General features: G+C 36.2%; 1 protein-coding gene across 1 annotated transcript in view; it reads right to left on the reverse strand.

Moving 5' to 3' along the window:
• PACRG (parkin coregulated) overlaps positions 1-25,043 on the reverse strand; it is a 215,093-nt gene extending 190,050 nt beyond the window's left edge. The window contains exons 1-2 of the mRNA XM_032185431.1: positions 24,990-25,043; positions 24,654-24,820 (exon numbers count right to left, since the gene is read on the reverse strand). Of these exons, the coding sequence (XP_032041322.1) occupies positions 24,654-24,800 (147 nt within the window). The 5' untranslated portion in view covers positions 24,801-24,820; positions 24,990-25,043. The remainder of the gene's footprint in view (positions 1-24,653; positions 24,821-24,989) is intronic.
• Between the last annotated feature and the right edge of the window lie 735 nt (positions 25,044-25,778).

Consider the following 25,778-nt stretch of genomic DNA (forward strand, 5'->3'; position numbering starts at 1 on the left):
ATCTGCTGAAGTATAGAATCATAAAATCAGAGAATATCCTGAGTTCAAAGGGATGCATAAGTATCATGGAGTACAACTCCTTGTTCCACATTTTGGGACCACCCAAAGATCAAGGCACAGGTCTGAGAACATTGTTCAGTCACATCTTGAACTTTGACAGGCTCAGCGCTGTGACCACTTCCCTGCAGAGCTTTCCAGTGAGTAATCCAAAGAGTGCTCAAAAAATATACTGTACTACAAAATGTTCATTCCTACCCTAACTCATTTTAGGTAACAACTCAGTCTAATGAGCTGCTCAAGTAAGAAGTGCAGAGACTTTTACTCAGATTGGAGTATCACTTGTATAGCACAACATCTCACAGAAATTGTAAATAAATTGGAAATTTGGAAAATTTATATATTACAGCATCTTTAAAATCTGAGCCTGTTCTATAAATTTTATAAACGATACTTGCAAAAGCTTGTAAATTTCTAAAATCTGCCTGCTCTACGCAAAACCAAAGTAGCTGGATGTAAAGACATTGGTTTTACAAATCCAGTGCAAATTTAGAAGAGAAGTCACTGCTGACTCTTCTGATCTAACATGAATGTTTCCAACACAGCTCCACCAGGGCACATGTTCTCAATTACATTTCTGTTGACGATCAACAGAAAACACTATCATACTTTTTGGTGCTGAAAATACTGTAGTAAACATACAATATAAATTTGGTCCTGTTTGCCAAATTGTTTTAAGTTTACATTTCACAGAATGGTAAATGAATGCTAATCCTGTTTTGAGATGAGATAAAGTATTTTAACTAGAATCTTGATGATGACTCAAGTAACATCCTATGTATATTTTTGAGTATCTACTCTAGGATGTCTCTAAGAATAGAAAGGAGAATCAAACATTTTTACTGCAGCAACTTAATTATCTAGTAACTTTTTCTATTATTAGTTTTAGAGATATTCCTAGTTGTATTAATAGATTCATACTTTAATTATGTCCAGTATTTTTATCTCTCCTTCTTCAGTTGTAATCACAGTTAATTTTACTTGACCTTAAAAAACAAAAAGCGAATTATTGCTGAAAATGTAGATAGAAACACAGTTTTAATGGCCTTATCCTTGGCACAATATTTCCTTTTCATATCTTTCCTTAGAACTGGCCATGCTAAGCTTTTTCGGTGCACTAAGAGATCAGAAAACTAGATTCACTTTCAAGGATGAGTAGGTGTTGTTTTTCTGCCATTTTAGCATGCAAAAAGAGCTCCTCCAGAATGTAAAAGCTGAAATCATCTTATTTGGGATGTCTTTCTGATAGAGTATCAAAAAGCAACAGGAAAGGTTGAGGATATGTATGTACATATAGACTATATTGTGAGAAGTGGGCTTGAATCTCTTCAGGCTAAAAGAATCAAATCTAGACTTTCTACTTGTTAGCCAAAATCTCTAAACATTAGTTTTCTATACATTTTTTTTGTATATATTCTACATACTCTTATCTAGGAAATAGCAACTGTAGTAAGTGACACAGGGAGCAAGTCCTGATCTTATATGTTGAAAGAATTCTGGTATCTGTTTATTCTCTGAAAAATTCCATCTTTTGATTAGAAGAGAATGAGGGTACCTCCCTGCACTTTAAGCAAGAGACGATAAATCCAAGATGATGTGATACCATACGATACCATATGTTTCACATTCCCTATTGAATAGGCACAGGAGGCATCGCTTCAGAACAGAAGTTTTGTGGACTGTCTTTTAATGGCACTTATCCCCAAGACGTTACATAGGGAGCTCAGTGACTAAGCTGCAAATTCAAATATTCCTCCTCAGAGATCAAGAGCCTAAAATTGAGGATTGTATGCTACACCTCTTATTGGGGTTCAAGAGGCAAAACAACACCAGTTTTTGAAAGAGCTGTAAAATGATCATCACAAAATAAAACAGACTCAAGACAAGGACTTAACTATTGGCAAAGTGCCAATCAGTTATATTTCTCTTGTGACTGGATCAGAAGAGATAAATCCCAATAACATATGATTACAATGACATTTTATATTTGAGATTAAGTCAGTTATGCCATATCAAATTAATACGAAATGTTATAGTGAACTGTGTGAGCTATGGCAGCTGCCCAAATACAAAAACCTATACAAATCAGAATTAATCTTTTACAGGTTTGCATAAATCTCTACCACAGTTATTCCAGTTATGTTAATCATAGAACATAGAATGATTTTGAAATCGTAAGTTAACTCTGATAGGAAAACAAACAAACAAACAAACAAACAAACAATTTTTTTTTTCTTCAATTTTCTAGCTTTCCTAAACTTAATAACTGTGTACTGGTTTACCATTTTTTCATCAACGTAACACCGATCTCATTATAGCATATACAATTAGCTTTCCTGAAGCTTTCAAGAATACGTTTGGATGACTACTGTTTGAAGAAATACTATAAAACAGCAAGTTTAAATCAGATCTACAGAGTAACTGAAGTTTATTCTTTTGCATAAACAGCAAAACACATAACTTAATGACTACTGCATCTAAATACTAGAAGAAGAATTCACAATGAAGGGAATAATCAGTTAATTTGTTTTTTTTTCCTGACTGACCACCTAGGAATGTCCTATCAAAATCAATCATTTAGCACCCTGAAAATACCAATATGTTCATAAATGTGAAAAATATTAATTTAACAATGTTTGCAGGAAGATTTATTTGGACTAGTTTAGAGACATTGGAATGGCAGAAAACTATTTCAGTTTTAAAATATATTTTTATTATTTTTGCCAAGGTAATTGCATAAACAAGACAGTGAAACAAAATCAGAGCCAGTCATGTCTCAATCCTTAAGCATGCACTATTTTTATTGTCTATTTTGTTAACTTCTGTAACCTTTATATAGTAAGGCAATAGTGTGGGTTCAAAGAAACCATTGCATGCCTTCCTTCTCCTGGGAAAATTAGGTATAGATATAATTGCTAGTCTTATTACAGAATCATTATCTTTACTTGCAAAGTACAGAAATATATGATCAGCTGGGTTATATTCTTTTATGATGGCAATTAGGATGGTAATATCCTAATGTACAGAAATGACTCAAAAATTAGGAATAGGTACAGATACATAATAAATAATTAAAGAATGAGGGCAGAAATTGAAACGACATTGTTCATATTGCAAAAAATAAAATCTTTTTTCCAAGAACATATGAGATAATTTAATGCTTTTTTTTTCACGTGACTGGTCTTGAAACCTTCCAATTCTGATCAAGTCTAAACAATTAAATTCAATTTAATATTGGAGTTCTTGTGAGATTTTTCTTAGCATTATAATTCTTCCTAAACACACTTACATATAGATATAAAACAATCTTTTAAAGCTGAACTAAGCAGAGTTTTTAACTAATCTTGAAACACTAGGTCAAAACATCAACACTTTTTTTTTTTTTTTTTTTTTCCCCTAATGAAACATCAGATGTGCCTGATGGGGGAAAAATAAGTTGAAATTAAAATTCTTAAAGGAAGTTGATCCAAGATTGAAATAATTTATAATATAATAAAGCTATAGCTAATTAAAGATTAGTCAAAGATCGGGTTCTTAAAAAGTAAGATGCCTTTTCTAAGAAGAAATGTTATTGCTTACTCTTCATTTCATTTATTTTTATATAGAATTAATATTTCTAGAGAAAGTTTATTTAATCACTTTTTTGGCAATTCAGTCAATCGAAGGTTTATGTAAGATTTAATCTTACATAGATTTAATGTATTTTACTCCAGTAAAATACATTTCAATGTATTTTACTCCAGTAAAATACATTTCAGATAGTAAATATTGTGCATAATAGTGCATATTCTTAGCATATATAATCATATATCAAGTTTAAAAAAATCAAAATTTACAAAACAGTTATAATTTAATTCTGTAAGCTAAGGTTTCAACATTTTTTTTTAATTAAGCTGTAAGCTGTAATATAAATATGCACCAAATAGTTTTCTGATTACAGAGAATCAGTAACAGAAGAAGGAAAAACTGTTGATGGTAAAGGTAATTACTGATTGCCTTTTGATAGCTAGAAAAACAGTAAATATCCACACAGAAACCAGCGTGAATTATGTGTACATCTTCAAAAAAAACAATAAATGCAGTTTGGCCTTTAATGTCATTCATACTTTGTGGGAAATCATACAACTTTGTACTTTAACTCCCAGGCTCCAGAAGATGCATTGGCACCCCATTTTTCCTATTTAGTTGGACCCTGGAATGTTAAATTGTCCTTTAATGGTGAGCTTCAACATTTCTACAGAGACAATATAGAAAAGCAAATTGTTCTAAGAATAGGAGACTAGCAAATTTGAGTTTCCTACTAGTTTGTATTCTTCTCCATAGTACCCAATGCTCCATGTCTTATGATCTTAAACGTGTTATGACCTTGCCTTTCTCACAGTATCTCCATCTTTCTCTCTCCCACTTTCAAAACTACGCTTAAAACACAGAAAACATTTCTATAGAACAAGAAAAGATGGATCAACAAAAAAATCATTTGGAAGCATATTTTAGACAGTATATGCAAGGAAAGCATGCTATGTTCTTTAAATATACATTGAAGGTAGCCCCTTACACAGAGAGACAAAGACTAAGATTTACGTTGAACATCCAGCATATTGAGGGGGCAGAAGGAAAAGCCTGTAATATTAAAAAATTTCAGAAAGGTTTGAGTTATTGAAAAGGACATAAAACCTGAAGAAGCTTTGCTCACAATTTACCTCTTGAGAACCACTGAAAATAGAACAAGATCTGTAAACAGCATTAGCCAGGAGAATTTATGATGTAAATACCATGAATCATGAAGATAATCAGATAAAATGAGAAAATAAAATCTTCATGCTATGAAGAATTCTGCAAGCTTCACTGGAACAAATGTGCAAAATTCATAAGTAGTATGATCTGATAAATATAACTGTAATTGCATACAGCAAAGGGGACAAGTATAAGGGCAGTTATCATCACAATTAGTTTGTTATGACATATGACATTTATATAAAAGGAACTCGACCACGTTTTTGTTTGTTTGTTTGTCTGTTTTTGTTGTTACTCATAACGCTGAACAGCTTAGTATTTAACAACTAGAAATTCTTGTTTTCATTGGACAATGGTCAAATAATATATATTTTATTAATTATTATTATCATCAGTACCTTATGATTAAATCAATTTTATCATTCCTGAAGAATAATTTCCCCAAATTATTGAATCAAAATGTATCTGACATACATACATTTCTAAACTATTAATTTCCCAAATACTTGCTTAATAGAGATTGTCAACAGTTGTCTTCAGTGATTGAGCAAAAGACTTTAAATTCCCTTTTATTGAATTATTTAAAAGCATTAATGTTGCAAAATAACGTAATAATCTAAAAATAGCAGATTTAATGTTGTATATGCAATCTTAATTCTGACCCTTCTCCATTTATCTTGAGGGCTGAATAATACAAAATTAACAATATTACTGTCACATTATTAAAAATTATGGTATACTATACACACAGAGCATGAGCACCCTGAAATCTGGCACATCCTAATTTTGGTGGGCTTTACAACCGGAATAGTATTTGCTCATATTTAATCCTCTGGGGCCTTTTAAAGGAAAAAGTGAACAAGCAAACAGTTCCACTTTTGGCAAATGAAAAAAAATTACTCCACTCTTTTTCTCTCCCACCTCTCATTTCTCTCAGTTTGTATGCTAAGATACCTCCATGACCACATGGTGATTGTGTCTGAGACAAAGGAGGAGTGAGGCAAAAAAATGAGAAGCTATATGAAGGAAGAAAATGCTCTGCATATGGAGAAACATATATTGGGACTGAGAACCTTTACTTCTTCTGCACAGTTTTGTCAGAGGCGAGGCAAAGCCCAGTTCTAAAGACAGGGAAGCTTGGACTGTTTCATCTCTTGTCCCACCCCTCCCAGTACTGAGCTCCTCTGAAAGCTCTCAAGCATACGCCTTTGTAGAGGGGCCTGCTGGGCCTCCTGATTTTGATGCAGTATTGTTCTGGTACTTTGCTGTGGTTTTGTTGTAAAATGCAAGTAAAAAAGCAAATGTCAACATTCAACAGTTTATATTCAGCAAAAGCTGAAGAGAATTTCATATTACAAAAAGCACGCCATAGCCTGAAGGGATTATTTACACCAAATTAAAGATCTGCTGCAAACACTGTAAATATGACAGCTACTCAAAGAAAACAGTGTAAGAATCTATTAAAATGGAAAAGGTTACACCATCTAAGTATTAGGATTGCTAGCAATGCCCCTATTAGCTGTGAAGCTATGCTATGAAGACTGTAACAGGAGAAAGCACAAGAAATACTGTCATCATGAATACTTACTTTTAAAAATTTGTCACTTGGAAAAGCAATCTTTGGACTAATTTTCTCATACTAGTTGGTTAAGCTTTTTAAAAATACCTAATAATGATCTCTCCACTTCCATATAACTTAAATAGTTATCTGAACATGGTAACAAATAATGATAAAGTGGCTTTCAGAATGCATACACGTTTTCTGATTAGTTTGTTTTAAATTAACACATGGCCGAAATGTATAAAAATGGAATTTGGGAAATAGATCAAAGTAAATAACTGTAAATATAATTATCATAGTCAACAACAACAACAACAAACTCTGTGTAAAAGCAAGAATGCACATTTAAATTTGTACAGAAACCTGTACTTGTATGCAAGTAGCTACATAACTACCTCTATTAACTATTCACTAACATACTCACTCTATAAAATATGTACACATGTATCATATTAAAGATAACAGGGCACATATTAAAAATCTGATGGACCTGTGTTAGAAAGGTAATCCATTGTGTCAGGAAGGATTATCACAGAGCATGTAAGCATATTCTGTACCAGCTTTAGCTGAACTGACACAGATACCAAAGGTAGTGGATATGTAAGTAGAATTTCTAGAATTTCCAGTACAAAACTGTTCATCCAGATTTTTTCATCCTTACTTTATTAGCTACCCTATAGTGAACTTCATGCCACAGCAACATAAAGTTGTATGTTCTTGCTCATGTTGAAATCAAACATGACAGGATTACAGACAAAACAGATAAATCCATAGTATCATGACCAGTTGTTAATTTAGACCAAGATCTTTGATTATCTGTGTTCAAATGGATACTTACACTTGTATATGGCTCATCCAACTTGTACAAGGAAAATGAAAATCTGCATGGGAAGCCCAGAGATACGTAGATCAAACAAATGTGGTCTTTAATATTAAAATATTCTGAGAGATATGGATGGCATTTAGTATACAGAAAAACATTATAGGTGTTTATTTAATGAGGTTTTCTTAATCTAGATTCTTTTGGGAAAAATAGTATTAACAAAGCCAGGGAAAATATCAGGTTCCATGTACCTTCTTACTTTCTTTTTTATGCAATACTTATGTAAAAAGCTTTACAAAGCAAACATCGATGCAACTTTATATCCACCACTTAAATCCTGTAAAAGCAGCTAGTGCTCAAGCAAATGTTACAGTAAGAGCATTTAAGTAAATATAATATTTATTTATAGGCTACATTAAGTATAATTAAAATAAACATTCTGCTGAACAGGAAATATTGTTGTTTAACATGATTTAAAAAATATATAAATCTCATAATACTATTTTGTATGATTTGTAGAAAAAAAAGTTAATTCTTCATCAACATTGGAGAAAATCCAGATGGCCTGACATCCTAATATTTTACAATGGAATATTAAACTTTTTTACCCTGAGTTACATTTTATCTTATCCACAACAGTGAAAAAAAGTTGTGTATATATGATTACTGCTTGCTGAGTTAGGTTGGCGGTTCTATTTATTTCTGAGTTACTAGACAAACCATCCTAATAGCTGGCCTTTTTATTAACAGACAAGCTAATGACTGAATGAGGCAGAAAATCTAAGTTCCATTTTTACCCTAAATGAGATTCTTTTAAGTTGCCTGGATAAATATGGTGGTAAAATGTAATACATTTCCAGGACAAATAAAACACTTCTGTCAATCTAAGGTGCTTGAAATGTTCTGTTTTCCCTTAAGTAATTACATGCTTTTAGAGTTAATTTTTAAAAATTAGCCTATCATACAGTACAAAGGATCACTAGTTATACAACCAGTTAAATTCAACCATATCTATAATACAAACTACTTTTTAAATCATTATTGTTTTACTTATTTCTAGATAAGGTTCAAAATGCATTAGAAATCTGAGGCAAAATAATAACTTCTTTTGAAAAATATGATGTCTTGGAGAGATGGTAAAACTGAAAATGGCACATCATTGGCTTTTCCCTTTAATAAATAACCTATTTTTTTACTTTCTGATAGCCATGTGACTCCAGAGATCTGTAAAAGGTGTTCCATTTTGCACAAGCAGAAAAGTTGCTTTATGATTCAAATTTTCTTTTAAACATTATTTCAAATTAAATTAAAATATGATTTTCCTCTAAATTCTGCCTGATTCAACCACATACATATTTTGTTTATACAATGTGAACTAATTACCAATGTGAATCACCACTGTGAAAAATGTTATTCAGCATTGCATAGCACACACTCAACTCTGCAAGAACTTAGTAACATAGGAACATCTTCAGGATGTGGTTTATTATGATGTAATAACTCATAGAAATAGCGATTTGTTATAATTTAGTTTACTAACATAGGTCTCTTTTTTTACCTGTGAAAACAAAACCCTTCAGACCCTGATATCTCAAAACTGAATTGTCTGATGATGATGGTTATTTTATTCAACTACTTTTTTTCTAGCTTAACACCACAACAATATATTCAGCCCACATTTATTCTAATCTTCATCAAAAATAATTACAGTAACATAGCTAAGTAGCAGCTAGCCATCTGTCTTTCTCCACACAGAAAAGTGAGTCGTTAACAAACTCTTCCAACTTAGATATTTTGCACTTAGAACTCCAGGATCTAGTATTCACATGGTGCAAAACTCAGCTCTCCACAGAAGCCTTCCCCAAAGATGCGCCTTGCAGCTCTTCAGAAAGCTCTTGTAACTATGGATTATTTCAAGCAAGAGAAGGTGAATTGCAGAGTCTGGACACCTGTAAGAGTAAGCTCAATAGCACAACGAGAGACTGAATCATTCCACTGATCTCAACAACTTTGGGAAGCGCAACATAAACTCTCAATACCATAGGTTTGAACTACTTTTGTTTAACTGTAAACCTCTCACAACCTAAACTCTATTCCAAAGTGAACACATAGGCATTACAGATTTCAATTTACTTATGCTTATTTACCATCCCATTATTTTCAAAAATACATGTGCCAGTTACTTTTTAAATCACCTTTTCTGTCACATACAGAATTCTGTCAGTCCAAATAACATTGAGCCTGGTAGGAAAACAAGACAGCATTTCAAACACTTCATTGTAATATTTAAAGTGCTTTAACATGGTGAAATTTTACTTATATTAAATAAACAGAAATGTGTATTTGAGTATAAAATAAATATATATAAATACAGAAAGGCCACTGGGAGATTTCTAAGCAAGTTCAAATAGTTCTATATAGATTAGAAAAATCTAGGAATGTAATTTGTGTAGCCCTGTTAACGCTAATGAAATTACCACTCCTTCTGTATTACACATCGGGGAAATGGAATTACATAATTTTTTAATTGAAATTTTGTATAATTAATACTGAAGACCCACACACTCTCAGGAGGAATAATAGGTGTAAGATACACTGATTATGGAGCAGTAATAATGATAACATAAAAGGAGATTTACAGATTTTATATTCATCACACGGGGATAGAACATGCTGTTTAGCTCTTCACAAAATGGTGGATAATAAGATTTTAAAATTATAGAGTAAGAAAAAAGTATGTCAGTTGATTCTTAATCTCAGGGAGCAGGGTGTTGATGTAGAAATAACTTAATGCATGGACCCATCATCTTAATGAGATGGATAGAGACATTGTTTTTTTTTTTTTTTTTTAATATGGAATAAAAGAGTAGAATCATAGAATCATAAAAACATTAAGGTGGGAAAAGACCTTCAAGATCATCTGGTCCAACCATCACCCTACTAAACTGAAATAGCAGGTAAATTTTTCTAGTAAGACAACTGAATTGCTTCTTTGGAACTTCTGAAAAGATTATTTATTGAAAAAAAAAAAAAGTGTGGAGTTTCCCAGCTTCACAAAGAGGTCACAGAAGGTGATTTCATAATTAACTGCATATCATCCACCAGATATATATATACACAGATTGCCATATATATACAAAAAAGGATTTTAAAAAACAAATTTGTAATTTGTGATCACAATGTCTACAAAGCCCCTGATGGCATGTGTTCTGATAGGACAATAAAATCAAGGTGGGGGAGAAGAATATGGTTATTGTTGTCCAGGTCTGGCTGAAAAATCAGAGGTTGGGATGTAGATTCTAGCAAGGAAGTACCTCGTGCTGCAGTTTTTCCTGACTGCCTGAATTAAAAGCAACCATTTTTACGTATCGCTACAGAAGGATAGTCTAACAAGACATAAAGGATTAGAAGGTAAGTATTTGATTTTTGGGTCTTATCCATTCTCTTACTTTACCTACTCTCCTTTGCCTCCACTGAAGATAGGAATACTTCCCTACTTTACTCATATGATATATTTACTCATATGAGTATATACTTATATATACTTGTATATTTACTCATATGAGTCCTAGTTACTGCACTGAATGAGGAAATTCTAACTAAGCACAGAAAACTGTAAAATATTCTGAAACAAAAACAACAACAGTATTAATTGTAGTGAAAAACAAAAACAAACAACCAAACCAAACCAAAACAAAAACACTTTGTTTCACAATTAAGGTAGTCACTGGAACAGGTTATTCAAACGTGATGTAGAATTTCCATCCCTGAAGACAATCAAAGCCCAGCTCAACAAAAGGCCAAGCAGACTAGCATAATTTCAAGTAGGCCCTCCTTTGAGCACATGCCTGTAAAGGAGTTAAACCAGATGATCCCCAGAGATCATTTTAAATTCTATCATTAATACATACTACCACACATAAGCACATTTTTCAAACCAACATGCAAGATAAAGTGTTAATGGTGGACTGAAAAACTCCTTTTAGCCTGAATGTTCTTCTCAGCTACTACATAATATAGCCTTTTATTCTTGGGAAAATTATCATAAAAATAATAAAAAAAATAAAATCACCCCCTTATCTCCCCCCTTCCCCCACAAAAAACACACACAGAAAGCCAACATATTCTTTCACAGAACTCAAATTCTCTGCCAATGACCTAAATCTGGGCAGCTGGGCTTTCAGACTTGGTAACAGCTTTCAGAGTGCATTAGTCTTGCTGGTGAACTATTTCGTCTCTGGCACTGCTAAGAGGAAGATATCCATGCTTACTTCATTAAACCTATCAGCAGTGTTTGACACTGAAGGTCAGAACGTGCCACTGACTTGCCTGGGAGACTGGCAGAAATGAATCAGTCACCCTGAACTGGATAGGTCAATTCCTATCAGTCAGCTTGAAGACAATTTAGAAGGGTGGTTTCTTTCCACCCCTGAAAGCTTTTATCTGTGTAATGCTATGAGGATTGGTTCTACCTTTGTTTAACATGGAACTTTATGAGACAGAGACTTGTGTGCCAACAGAACTAGCAGATTCCTTCTTTTGTTTACTCCAGAAAACACAGATGGACTGTTGTCATAATGCCCTTGTGAAAAAAACTAGATTTACATGTATTGTTAAAAATTCCTGGAATGAGAGAAAAAAAAAAGTGTGGTACTGGGAAAAAAAAAAAAAAAAAAAAAAAAAAAAAAAGACCATTAGAAGATACTCAGGGCCAAATACTGCTGAGAGGCTAGATTAGGTACATGTATATTTTTTGTGTGGCTCTGCTGGAAAGGAGATTATTTACCCAGAAGACTAGCACACTCTGAATGCCATAAGCAAGACTGAAGAGCTTGTCAAAATTAAGTTACTTAGACCCTTCTGGCTCTTCACAGAGCATCAACACATAAACAGTGCCACCAGCCACATATACACATACCCTCTCCATCTTTGCTTTCTTATTTTCCAGTTGTACATTGATGTCATTATCTACATATTCATTTTCAAACTGGAATGTTGCAAACACTGTAGCTGAGGATAACAAGAATGATTAAAAAGAAAAATCAGTTCTGTCATTCACAAGCTCTTTATACTGTACTTCAAAAAAAAAAAAGGGGGGGGGAGTTTAAAGGATAACATGCATATTTTCGTTTTATATAACTAAATACAAGATACAAGGCCTTCCATAGTAACCACCTAGAAGTCTGCTTATCAGGTTCATTTAAAACTATAAAACTCATTTAAGTGAAAATGGAGAGACTTTATTATTTTTTACATTCCATCAAGGTTATTGTACACCAATCCTGAAAATATCAAGACTTAAAGTCAAATCTCTAGTAATTTTTTTTTTTTTTTTTTTCCCCAGGATTAGGAAACTTCTGTATCTTTACTGACAAATTTTCTCCAAGCATGGAGACAGTAAATAATACTGTCTTGAGAAAATAAACAGCATAAATAGAAATCTCATTGCAGCAAATAGACTTCTTGTTCTGTGCTCTGTACTCTTCTTCATAGTTAAAACCCTCAGCTATCAGTTACACTTTCTGTGGACTACCAAAAATTGAATCTAGTCATTAAAAAGTAAGATTTTAACATAGGATGTGAATCTATTTTGAACACTAAAGAAAAACAGTAATATACGCTGAGAAAATTAAATGAAGTATCCAATACAAATTCCTATGCCAGGAGTAAAATCCTGGCTTCTTGAAAGCTATCGAAATTACCATAGCCTTCATCAAGACATTTCATTTAGTACCTCAGAATAAATCAAAGTTATCGCTAAATATTTATGTTCCATATTAAGTGAACTCAAAGCTCACTGAATGTTTTTCAAAAAATGCAAAATGTTTTTTTATCAATGTTGTACGAATTTATTATCTCATTATACCATCCTACCATTATCACTTACACTCTTTTATCTCTAAAACAAAGTAAACTTTCTAATGGCACTTTTCTATAAAATCCCTATTCTTGGAATAATTTCTGTTATTACTCTAAAAGATGCAGTGTGGTACATAAAAGCGGGGAAATTAAGTGGTACTTCCATGTTATGAATTGTTCTTTCCCTACATAAATAGCAAAACCACCCCCATTTCACAGGTTTACTCACATAGATTACATAAATTACAAAACAATATTTTACATTGATGAATACTGATAAAACTGTTTTTATCTTAATTGGTTTATACACAAGGCAATTGTTTCATCTATGCCCTTTATTTTTATCTACCACTTAATTCTGTTGTATTTATAAGATCTTATTGTTGCAAGGCAGGTTTTCATTAATAATACATAAATGTTTTATACAATAGTCTGTTTAATATACATTTGAATGTTTAGTCTTCCTTGTAGCTTTGCAGTTGCAGTCCTGTGACTGCTTTTTTGTGAAAGTGTTATGAGTACTAGCTTTCTATGTTTACAAATACGTGTTATCAGAAGATATTTAATAACTTTTAAGAATTGTCTCTTACGTATGTCATACATTCTCATTAAATTCAGTTTCTAGTAGATTAAAATCAGAAGGTTAACCAACGGGACCCAAAAAAGAACAACACACTTACTGGTAAATTACACAACTTAATATTGCATTCTTTAACCTGGTTAAACTTTCACTTCCCAGCTGCACGTCATGATAATCTAACTACAGAACTATCCTTCTCTGGGTCCAATAGACCCAGAACACAAGAGTGAAGTCTTTGGAAGATCTACTGAGAAAAGGGAGACTACTTTCAATCCGTGGGGAAGGACATTCAGTTTAGAGTCAGCTGATATGCATTTAGCCTCTCCAAAGTATGAATTCTAACCTGTGACTTCAAGCAGAAGATGTCATATATGCATCTTAGCTGGAGCTGCTTTTAAAGGAACTGTTTCGGCAATCAGAACAAACATTTTGCTTGTATTTTACAAACTGAGAAGTGCTAAGTTATGTTCTCTGTCTTTTGTTATCAGTGTTAAAACAGTATTTACTTAAAACTCTTAAAATTAAAAATACTTAGTATTGTAAATGAAAAGGAGCTCATAGCATTCTACTTGCTAGAAGAAGAATAAATAGGATAAAGTATGGAAAAAAAAAAGGGATCTAACAGGAGTGCAATGATGAACTTATAAAGAAGGACTTATGCAATACCAAACTGAAAATAAAATCTGCAGTTTACTGACTAATTAATGACAGTCTAGACTTATTTATATATGCCCCAAATACACCTCTTGCTATTACTCACTAATAAAAAATTGAACAATGGAGGAAGAATTGCTCTCTTGCTATTAAAGGGTCATTTTTTTTTCTCACTTAAGCAGAAAAAAGATTCAATTCCATCTGGTAAGACAGAAATGAAAAAATGATAATCCAAACTGAAACAACACTGTTTAAGCCCTGTAATTTCCTCAACAAAATTTATATCCAAAGATTTGAATGTTGTATATTATTAGTAGGCATGGTATTGTTGCACACAGTTTAAATTTGTCTAACAATATCTCCTTTTGCCAGATAATGACAGAAGAGTTTGTGAAACGTCTCTCAAGCTTAAATGTGTAACTGACTGATTTCTACTAATAAAACTGTACTTTGTAATTCAGTTGATTTTTCACATTAGCATGCATTAACAATTGTATAATGTACAACTTTAGCACAGTGCCTGAATTCTTCATGATGACCAAAAGTCTTAAGGTAGTATCAAATAAAATATGATTGTTGTCTTGAATAAAAATATCACAATAAAGGTTAAATATGTCCATACTAGAAGCTCATAATCTAATTATGACTTAAGTGGGTTCTAACTAGAACACCCTATTACCTTATGGTTGTATAATGTTCTAAAAAAAAAGTATCCTCTAAATCAAGCAGAAGTTACACAATTCATGCAGAAATCACTTTTTGAGTTTGATGGGTCTTATGTGGGAGTTGTCTTAACTGTTCCTTTGACCTTAAACTATAAATCTAAAACCTGTCAAAATAAATGAAGGATACACAAATTAGAAAGAGATGAGGTAGTAAAACACAGCACAAAATATGTAAAAATTCAGCTAGCACATGTACACTTCCTGTAAAAAATAATTTTTTCAGTCATACCTTACAAAGCTTCAACACAAAAGTGTAATGAGCTCATTTCTCAGCGATCTTTTACAGAAGAAAAAAAATATTTTCTAGGGTATTCTAATAAGGTCTGTGTAGAAGCTTTATAAGTACATCCTCTAAAAGGTTTCTAGCCACATGGAACTACTCTGCTCCCTCTCCTGCTCCCCCACTCCCCCCCCAAAAAAAAAAAAAAAAAAAAAGAAGTTGAACATGACTACATGACTGTAAAAGAAACACACTAGTATGAAATAATGACATGTCTGGAGGAAAAGTAAAGGAAAAAAAAAAAAAAAGTGTTAGTCTGCTTCTAAACAGGCTAATGATAGTAGCTTTCATTTAAGTCATGTGATACTATCCACATACTTCTGTTATTAAACTGAAAACAAATCTGTAACTCTGCATTCATGCTATCAAGGTCTTGACATCACCCTTTACAAAAACATGGATGCAGAGTAAATTGGCTTCTTTTAATAAGAATTTTATTTTCAGACAGACAAGCATACAAACTATTACATGCACAATAACAAATACCATCACAAGCACATGAAAAGCTAAATTATGTGTGTACTACCCTATTATAATTCAGGCTACTGTTATCATCTGAACCAGGTGATACCTTATTGTCAGGTAAGAGGCCTGACTGAAGTTCTGTCGAAGGTCTATTCTGACTATAAAGTTACACTTCTCTAGGGAGCAATCCTTTTACATATGTCCAGAGACAAAAAAAAATAAAATTGCAAGTATAACAGGCATGATATTTGTAATGTACCAGCTGAGTCAGAATGTAACTATTAAACAAGAAACTTTTGTACAGAAGCCTTGAGCAAATTTTGTCCAGAGGCTGGGCCTTTACAACAAAGCACCTCATCTTACCTGATGATGTTTATCTAAGAAAGGCAGTTATCAGAGAGCAGTAAATTTTGCAGAAAAAAATATGTAACAACATTAGCAAAATGAAAAACTACGCTAACCTGTTTGCGTGAATGTCAAACATACCAAGGAATCAACTGCTGCCAGGAGGAACCACTCAGGCTTTCACTGTGTGTTTCTATTACATGGTCTAGATATTTGATGAAAATACCAAGACAGAGCTGTTTGCTACTGTTTTTTTGGCTTTGGAGTAACTGGCATTTCAAAATAGTTAAGAAAACTTCACGTGAAACAAAACAAAACAAAACAAAACAAAACAAAACATGCCCCCTTCGAAGCTTTACCAGATTGTTTCTGTTAAACATAGACTTTGTATAAATATTAACTGGAAGTGTCAGAGGGGAAAAAGTGAAAAAAACAACTTCCATTTGCCTGGTATGGACTCCAGCTCTCCCTACCTGCAACAAGGTGAAAACTGGCTTCTGCTCATCTCTGGATAAGTTTGTGGAGAACAGTCATAGCAGAAATCATATTGGATTAGTGGCCATCTACATCTCCTCTTTGGAGAATGGCATTTAATTCCTTTCCTGTTTGCTCAGTGTTCTTCCACTACGTTCTCTAGTGCAAATACCAATATGCTACTTCTGTCTTCTTCACTCAATTTTCCAATGTCATTTAAGATACAGCAGTGACAAGAGGAGACTGTGAGACAAGGGACAGCATCCTGAAGTAGACAGCTACAGACACTGCCTGATGCCTTGGTTCCTCTCAGCATTTGCTGCATACTTGGCAGCAGTATTTGCTGCATATTAGTTAGCACAGGCTGTCTAAGAATTAGCTGCAGCATGAATCTCAGCTGATAAGCACCTGTTGCTGTTACCCAAGCACAATGCAGTCTTACTGATATTCCAGTGCTACAAAGTCTCCAGTTTAGCATCTATTTATTGCGAGCTCTTTCTCATACCCTCTTATCTGTATTTCATATGCCTTCTGCACTATGGCTTTCCCCAGTTACAGCTTTCCCTATCCCACTCTTGCTTCAGCCACAACTTCTCAGCCTTCCCTTCAAGATGCTTCCCACCAACAGTACAGCTTTCTAACCATAAATGTGAGACCTTCTCTCCTTCCAAGCAGCATACCTTGCCTACCTGCTGTTGTGTCACACACCCCTTAGGCCATTCTTCTACTTACAATTAATTCAATACCATTACTGAATAGTATTACTGAATAGTGCTGGCTCTACAAGGACCTAAATAATCCAGATGCTTCTGGATGGGTGAAGCCATAGACATACACAGAACTGTCCTATAAGATCTGATTTTTACACTTGACTGTGATACACATCACGGCACCGGGAGTCTTAGCAACTTAGCATCTCAGCCTAAGCAAAATCAAGATACAGATAACAGGACTCAAATTACCAATTTCAAACCTAAATCCATTATATTCACAATTGCTGTCTCCTTGCAAAGCACCAAACCTGTACAAGGAATTTAAGATTCCCTGGATAAGAGAATAGAAACGAGCCTTGGTTGCTTTATGATTGCAGTCTACAACTTCCTAGTAAGGGGGTGTCGAGAGGCAGGAGACCTTTTCTCCATTAACACCAGTGACAGGACCCGCGGGAACGGGGTTAAGCTGAGGCAGGGGAAATTTAGGCTTGACGTCAGGAGGGGGTTCTTCACAGAGAGGGTGGTTGCACACTGGAACAGGCTCCCCAGGGAAGTGGTCACTGCACCGAGCCTGTCTGAATTTAAGAAGAGATTGGACTGTGCACTTAGTCACATGGTCTGAACTTTTGGGTAGACCTGTGCGGTGTCAAGAGTTGGACTTGATGATCCTTAAGGGTCCCTTCCAACTCAGGATATTCTATGATTCTATGATTCTATAGAGAATATAGTTGGAGAGGAGAAGATGTGGTTTCTGCTTCCGTAATAGCTTCTAAATATTAAAGTAAACAGCCACCCAATAGAGAGCTCAAGCTTTCTCTTTTGCAGAGTCAGACTAAGTCTTCTATACCCTTTGTGTCTCCTCTGTGTAAAGTTTTTGCTCCACAGAACTGTTTCAGAAAAGAAGCAGAGGTGCCATTATTTCTCCTTTCCTACCTGCATTGCTTGTACTGTAGGATTAAGACATCCTGCATAGGTAGCAGTCTTCTACGTAGAGAGAATTGACCCAGCTACCTTTTCTTTCATGTAAAATGATATTACCTTTTTTTTTTTTTTTTTTTTTTTTTTTTTTTTTTAAAAAAAAAAGATATCAAGTTACCGAGCTTTCTGAAACAAAGAATACAAATGTATGTTCTACGGAAACTTCTGAAGCCTGGGTGGTGAGAAAGCTGTATGGCAGATGTTTTCTAACTTGTCTTTCACATTTTTCTGTTGGCTAGCTCTAGCGACATATACAGCTGCATGTCGGAAATGATGATTTTGGATAATTCCCCAGGACTCAACAAGTTTAGTGCTTAGAATCTTGTTCTGAGGCTACTGTTAACTATTTTCGATAATTTTGGTCTGACACTTAGAGTCAAGCATCTGAAAACTAGGTGCCCACTTCATTCAGTGAAACACAAGACTAAGGTATCCACATACTCAAACCACTACAGGATTTTAACTTGTATGAAATCTGTAAACAAGTAAGAGCTTTTCCTTCATAAACTCACAAGAATTTAATCGGACGTTTGCTGTTTCATATTAGTTCTAGGTTGCAACATTTAAAGTAGTTTAATTCCAATGCCAGAATTTGACAGAATTTGACAATTGTCTCTGTAACTCTCTCCAGTTAGAATATTTTATTCATTAGCTCATAAAAATCTGATTAGCAGAGGACTCTCGAAATACCACTGTCATCATGTTTTAAAATCAATTTACATTTACCTCCTCTACCTATGAAATTAAAAATAATTCAAGGTCTTTTCTTACGTAAAATATTGTGAATCAGGTGAAGCATCAATCAGATGAAATGTCAGTCAAAAACATGAAATGGATTCTAACTCATAATCTGCTTACTATTTTAAGTCTTACTATATGTTAATTCAATATGACTGAATTATTAAAAAAGGATTTACTGGAGAATTAAGTGTGTAACAGATTTCATAAATGAAACAGCATGATTTCTTCATGCTTGAGGATATTAAAACAAATCTTATCTCATCACTGTAACTATGAAAAATATCAACCTTCGCCCACATTTGCAAACAATTAAGCACTGATTTTAAAGTCTTAAAGTATTTTAGAATATCAAAAACAGTATGATTAAGCCTCATAAATTACAGCTGGAAAAGATAATACAAAATACAGGTTCTTAGAAGCATTATAGTCTTAAGTATTAGTGCTTCTCCTGTGCTTTTACATTATACAAACATGGTCTCTACGCTATAGTAACATGGGCATTAAACAGTAAAAACAATCATGGAATCAGAAAGGAACATGACTTTCCAGAAATAAAAATAATGTTTTGAAGTTTTTCACATTTGGATCTAATGCAAGTAAAGTGCCTCACTGATTCAGATGCAGGAGTATGAGTAGTGTCACAGAGGAGGTAGGAAATTGCAGCAGGAGCAGGCAGGGCTGTAGCAGCCACAGATTTGCTAGCTTACACTGTTATAGACTGTAAGTCAAGTCTGCAGTGCTAGGAAAATAAAGTGGCACTTTTAATCTAGGTTTAACCAGGACGCCAGTTTAGTTCACTGCATGGCCACAAGAACGCTTATATAGTATAAAGGAAGAATAAACACCCAGGGATGAAAACCACATTTTGCAAATGTAGCACAAATTTATGCTGCTGTGTTTGTGAAAATACTCTGCTAAAACTTGGTTTCATAATTGGTTTTAAATGAATTAAGACTGTGATGTTGCAGACAGGGGCATTCCCACCCACTCAGCTTATGCTCGCAACACATTCCCATTTCTCCTCCAGTACCAGCTGTTAGAGCTGGAGCTTCCTGTGTAGTTGCAAGAAACACCAATGTGCATGCAAAAGGGGAGACAGAAGCATATGGTCAGGATAGGGAGAAAGGAGGACAGGAACGAGGAGCTTTGTGACCGTAGGAGTTTTGCTCACCTCAGTCCCAAAGCCCACAGTTCAACACTTAGCTTAAACAGGATGCAGTGTTTTTCAGCAGGATCAGTTTCCTGATCTGCCAACGCTGCATAAATGGGGGCACAGTAAGGGGCAGTAGTAACAGCCTGAAACAGGAAGAATATCAGACTGCCTTCCAGAGCAATGAGAGTTTAAACTGACTTAAAGTGTTCACTACATATACCTGTATATTGTACAAAATTGCTGAAATGGAGCAGTGTCGTCCCCCTCCCCCCATGGATATGCTACCGTTCAAAAAACACATTTGTCAAAATATGCCTTTCATTTGACATCTACTTGCCCCCAAACATACTCCCTTTTCCAATAAATTAACTATTACAGAGAAAGTTAAAACTTTCTTCTTGCAAACAGCACTTTCCTATAGCTTTAAAATCAGATTAGACACTGTTAATGCTACAATGTAAACAACAGAAGTAGTTTTAGTTATACAGTGTGGATAAATATGAATAGAACATGCAATCACAACTTTCAGAATGCAAATGAATTGCATTATCTCCACAGTTAAAATGAAACCCTTGTTCTGATTTATTATCAAAATGCTGTTAATTGTTTCAAAGAAGAGTTTAAACCTTGAAGACTGAGACTTCATTCCAATACAAACTCCTAAATGAGGAACAGAGGGATAAATATACAGAACTGCAATCTAAATAACCCTTTTTTTCTACTTATAAGCAATTACATTCTTTTAGGAGATGGAACCTGTGTATCTACACATCACAAAGAATCTCTCAGGTTGAATACTCTGATTTGGTTCTTTAATCCAGGAAACAAACAATTCTCAGCATCGCCCTCATTCCAGGTCCATTTAGAAGACATTCTAACTTTATGCCTTACACACAGCCTAGGTGTGGCCCTTTATTAACAGCAGCTACTGACTGCTTTCATAAGACACAGATAGATGCAATAGTGGTATCTTAAAACATAAAACCTACTGGCTTACACACAAAGCCAAGAAGATCTGAATTCAGTATTCTGTCCAGAGGAGTTCAAATTGATATGCTGCAGAATACTTCAACTTACCTGGCAACTGTGTCACTAAAGGAGAGGAAATATAGAGGAAACCCATAGAGGAAAGATAACTCCGATTTTTCTGAGGCACCTCTGGCATTTTATAGTAAGGAATTCAAGGTTCATAAAACATAGCAAAACCAAGGACAGATATTTCATTGCTTTATTGGTTCAGCACTCATGAGGGGGTGTCTTAGGTTCCAGTTCTGTTTGAAGAACATAAGATCCATTCTAGTAAGTAATAATGGACACAAAGTACTCACACTTCCAAAACTGCATGACTGATCTATGCACTACCCTATGTTGGCTAGTGAGTTTCCTACCCTGCCTCTTTCTAGCACTGTGAATCCTAACTTTTCGCAGCACAGCAACAGAACTTTGAAAAGACACATACACACTTTTTCCTCTGCCATCGTTTTCACCTCAGTAATCTTGTAGTTTGTTGGCTAAAAATCTTTTAAAAGTTGGGAGATAGACTGGAATTCACTTTCTATAGTTCCCTTTAAATAATAAAATAAATCCTCTCCCTGCAAAAGTGCTTTTACCACTAGTTTATTAAAGAAAAGGGGGCACTAACACTCTTATACACTTACAGAAAACAGGAAAAATTAGCAACTAACCAGTGGGAATCAGAAGTGAAGAGATATCTTCCTGCTGTCCACATGCATGTACAGATATTTTTGTACTTGCTACCCTGTGTATAATTTTTAAATTATAATTCTAATTCTACCCCTGCAGTACATTCAAAGTGTGAGCATGTAATATGGCATTCTTGATTCCACGTGGAGGACAAAATGAGAAAAATGTCAATGTCATGATATCTAGCTTGTTAGTATAGAAGACCTTTATTGGATCTTGCTCTTAATCTCGACTGCTGTACAAATTTCTGATTTTGGAAGGCAGTAACATACAACACATCTTTCAGTTCAGGAACTATTTTCTTGGTGAATATTTACTAACTAAGGTATCCTGATTAGTAAATTTTAGATTTCTCAGCCAAAGCTGAGAAATGTCTTGAATATTCTACGAAAATCACCAGAGGCCTGTGTTTCTGTACTTACTACTGGCTATGAAAGCAGACCTTTGGAAAAAATTTCATCCAGCAACTTTCACTTAAAATAGCTTAGTAAGACACTCTTTATACAAGCAGTATCAGAGAATTCTAGAACCTTTAATGCTATATTTACAGTCACGTATGCATAATAGTAAATAGTTAGACTCTATACTCTTCTTCTTACTGCATGCTTGCAGCAAAGGTTATTAATTTGTACCTCATAGTCTGACCTGGAGATGCTGAACATGTCACTGACAACACTGTGTCTTGTCATGCTGTTAAAAAGAATTACCATGCTTTAACTATATTAGCCTGCTCTGCTTTTAACCCTCCAATCAACTTCTAAGCCTTCCATGACAACTTCATCTCTGATGCCCACCTCTGACAAGTGAGTACTTAATAAAACTGACACTCCATTTCATCAGCTGTTGGGAAAGAGAAGAGGAACTCCCAATTCTGCACAGCCAGGGGGGTGGCAGTAGGAAAATCCTTTCTCTATTCTGACCTTTTGCACATTGACCTCAGGGAAATAATTCCAGTGGCTGCCTGTCCTCGCTCAGAACTTTTGGAAAAACAGCCCTGGCAGGACGAATCTTTCAGGACCTCCAACAGTTTCACTGCTTCCTAGGGATGCAGGAACAGAACCTGTGGAATGGCTCAGGACTCAGTTAACCCTACCTCTGACAGGGTGCCATGGGGACAGGCAGGCAGGGCAACAACCAAACAGGTTCCCAGACAGATCAGGGAATTGCTGCTGTGGGAGAGTTCCACAGAAACCCATGCCAGGGAAACCCATGACTGATTTGATCTTCTGCTAGGGATCTTCTGCTAGTATCCCACGTCCAATGGGATACTGAACCACTTGACCTCCAGAGGTCCATGCCAAACAACATTATTCAGCGAGTGGCTCCAAAGGCAGTAGATTTTCCTTTTTGCTGTTGCTTGACAACACTACCATGATTACCATGATTCTGCTAATATTTAGCAAGTTAGAATTGTGACCATAAAAGTTAAAATTCTATAAATATTTAAAAGAAAACTTAAATTCTAATTAAAGTGATAGCTAGTTATGTTCATAAAGGCTCCTTTTTAAAAAATCAAATACATGTATTTCTGAAACCCTGATGAAACTGCAAGTTCCTCCAGACTATATCACGTATCTTTTACATATCAAGATATGAACAAGTATATATAAATGTTCATGACTTGAATTTTGTCCAGTGAAATATCTTTAAAAATTAATCCTTAAATTCACTGAAGTGTTATAGTCTACTCCACACATCTCTAGAGTTAAAAACAAGATAATCTTTAAAACACACCTTGCGCTATTTTTGCATTGTATTCTTCCCACTAAGATAAAATATGTTTTGTCTTTACTAATATGAAGAAAGCTGTTTATGCATACAATTTCTATTCCATTTAAAGTTTGTTTTAAGACGGACTTTTTTTTTAAGAGGGTGCTCTGACAGATAAGTCTAGAGACTGCAAGAGGAAGCAAAACAAGGGAAATTATGTATTTCATAGCTGCAACCAGAAGGATATATAGAATAATAAATAAAATCAAACACAAAAAGGTGAGAATTCAAGACTTTGTTTACATCTTGATTTGTGTGGGGAAAAAAAAAAAAGTCCAATTCAGAAGTTTAAGGATACGTGTGCTCATATTAGTTTTTCCACTTACACATTGACCATTTGTATTCTGTGCTAGTTAAAACCTTAAATCTGATAAAAGTAGATAAATAAAACAGTATAAAGCAATTTGAAAGGCCATGATCCTAGTAATTTCACTCATGTACCTCCAATTGTTAGAAATTAGGTTTGTTAATGAAAATGAAGCTTGCTGGATCAACTCCCCTTTGAACTATCAGCTGGAAAATTAGTTTGTTTCCTGTCTAGTGTTCTCCTAATTGTATGTGAAAGCATTTTACTGTTTTTCAAGATTATTTTAAAAACTAATGTATTTTCCAGGTCTTTGCCATCTTGTGTGATGCTTACATCAAACTTATACCACACTGTGACAGCACATGAGAATACTTTCAAAAAGTACTCTTCCAAAAAAATATCATTTGACGGTACTTTGCTACGTGCGAGGTAGTAAGCCAAGTAATTCCACGGGCTGACAGTTTAATACGGCGTGACACAGAAAACTCGTGGCACCAAAGCAATACCCTTGGAGGTGCGGCATCACCCTGAGGCGCAGGCTGTTACCTCATGATAGTAATCCTGTGAAGCCCGAAGGGGAGTTTAGCCACCAGCAAACTCCAGGTGAAGTTTTAGCCCCCGCCCAGCTCCCTGTCAGGCTCCGCACCCCCAGTTTCACCCCGCTCTGCTTCCCGGCGGGGTGAGGGTGCGTTAAGCGCCCCCCAACCCCGTATGGCAGCAGCGCACGTACCACGCTGTTCTTCATGAGGGCCTTGACGGTGAAGCCGTCGGTCACCTGCTGACGGATTTTCTTCTTGCGCCCCAGCGGCTCCTGCTTCTGAGGGCGCCGCTCGCCGACGGGCACCGGGGGGCTTGCGGCCGCTTTCTCCACCACCATCCCGAGAGCCGACGGACAGACTGCAAGGGCAGGCAGACAGACAGACACCGGCCCCCACCGCAGCAAGTCAGAAATCGCGCCGAGCCCGCCTGTGCCCCCCCTTCCCCGCCGGCGGCACCCCGCTTCTGCCGCCCCCAGCCCGCACCCCCCCGCTCTGCACCCGCTGCCCCGACCCCAGCCCCGCCTCACCCCGCAGCGGGGGGCGCTCGGGAACGGTTGGAGACCGTTGGGGACCGTTGGGGGCGGTTGGGGACCGTTTGGGGGCTGGCACCCCCCGGAGCCGGCGACTCGCGCCCGTCGCTAGGCAACGCGTCAACAACCCGCCGCCATGATGGGGGGGGGGGGCTGGCGGGGAGCGGCCACGCTCAGGGGAGAAACCCCAGAGTGGAATAAAACAAGCTGAGGAGCCCCGCGCAGCGGGAGGGCGGGCGGCGCTGAGCCAGCCGGCAGAAATTAGCAGAAATTAATTAAAAAGTGTCTGTGTGTGCGTGCGTTCAGGCGGGGAGAGAAGCCGGCGGTCACGTGAGGTGCGGGGACGCCAGAACTACATTACCCAGAAGGCCCCGCGCCCCCCCCCCCCCCCTCCCCGCGCGGCGTTCCCGCAGCTCGCCCCCTCGCCGCCGCCATGATAGGTGAGTGAGTGAGCGCGCCCGGCGCGGCGCAGCCCGCATGCGGAGCCTCCCGCGGGGCCGCCCCTCCGCTGCCCCGCCGGGCGGCACGGCCCCCGCCGCCCCCTGCCCCGCCGGCACCGCCTCCTCCTGCCCTCTGCTCCCGCCTTTCCCCCTTTTTTGCTCCTCTGGTGGGGGATGAGGCGGCAGCAGCCGGTCCCGGGGTTGTCACCAAGGTCGCCCCGTGCTGGTTTGAAGTCCTGTGCCCGCGGCAGTGCTGCGGGGCGGGGTCCGCGGGGTGGGCTCGCTCTGACAGCGCTCGCTGGATGTGGTGTAAAAATAACAACAAACAAACAAAAAAAAGTCGCGT

The sequence above is a fragment of the Aythya fuligula genome, chromosome 3, assembly GCF_009819795.1.
Source record: "Aythya fuligula isolate bAytFul2 chromosome 3, bAytFul2.pri, whole genome shotgun sequence".
Taxonomy (NCBI): domain Eukaryota; kingdom Metazoa; phylum Chordata; class Aves; order Anseriformes; family Anatidae; genus Aythya; species Aythya fuligula.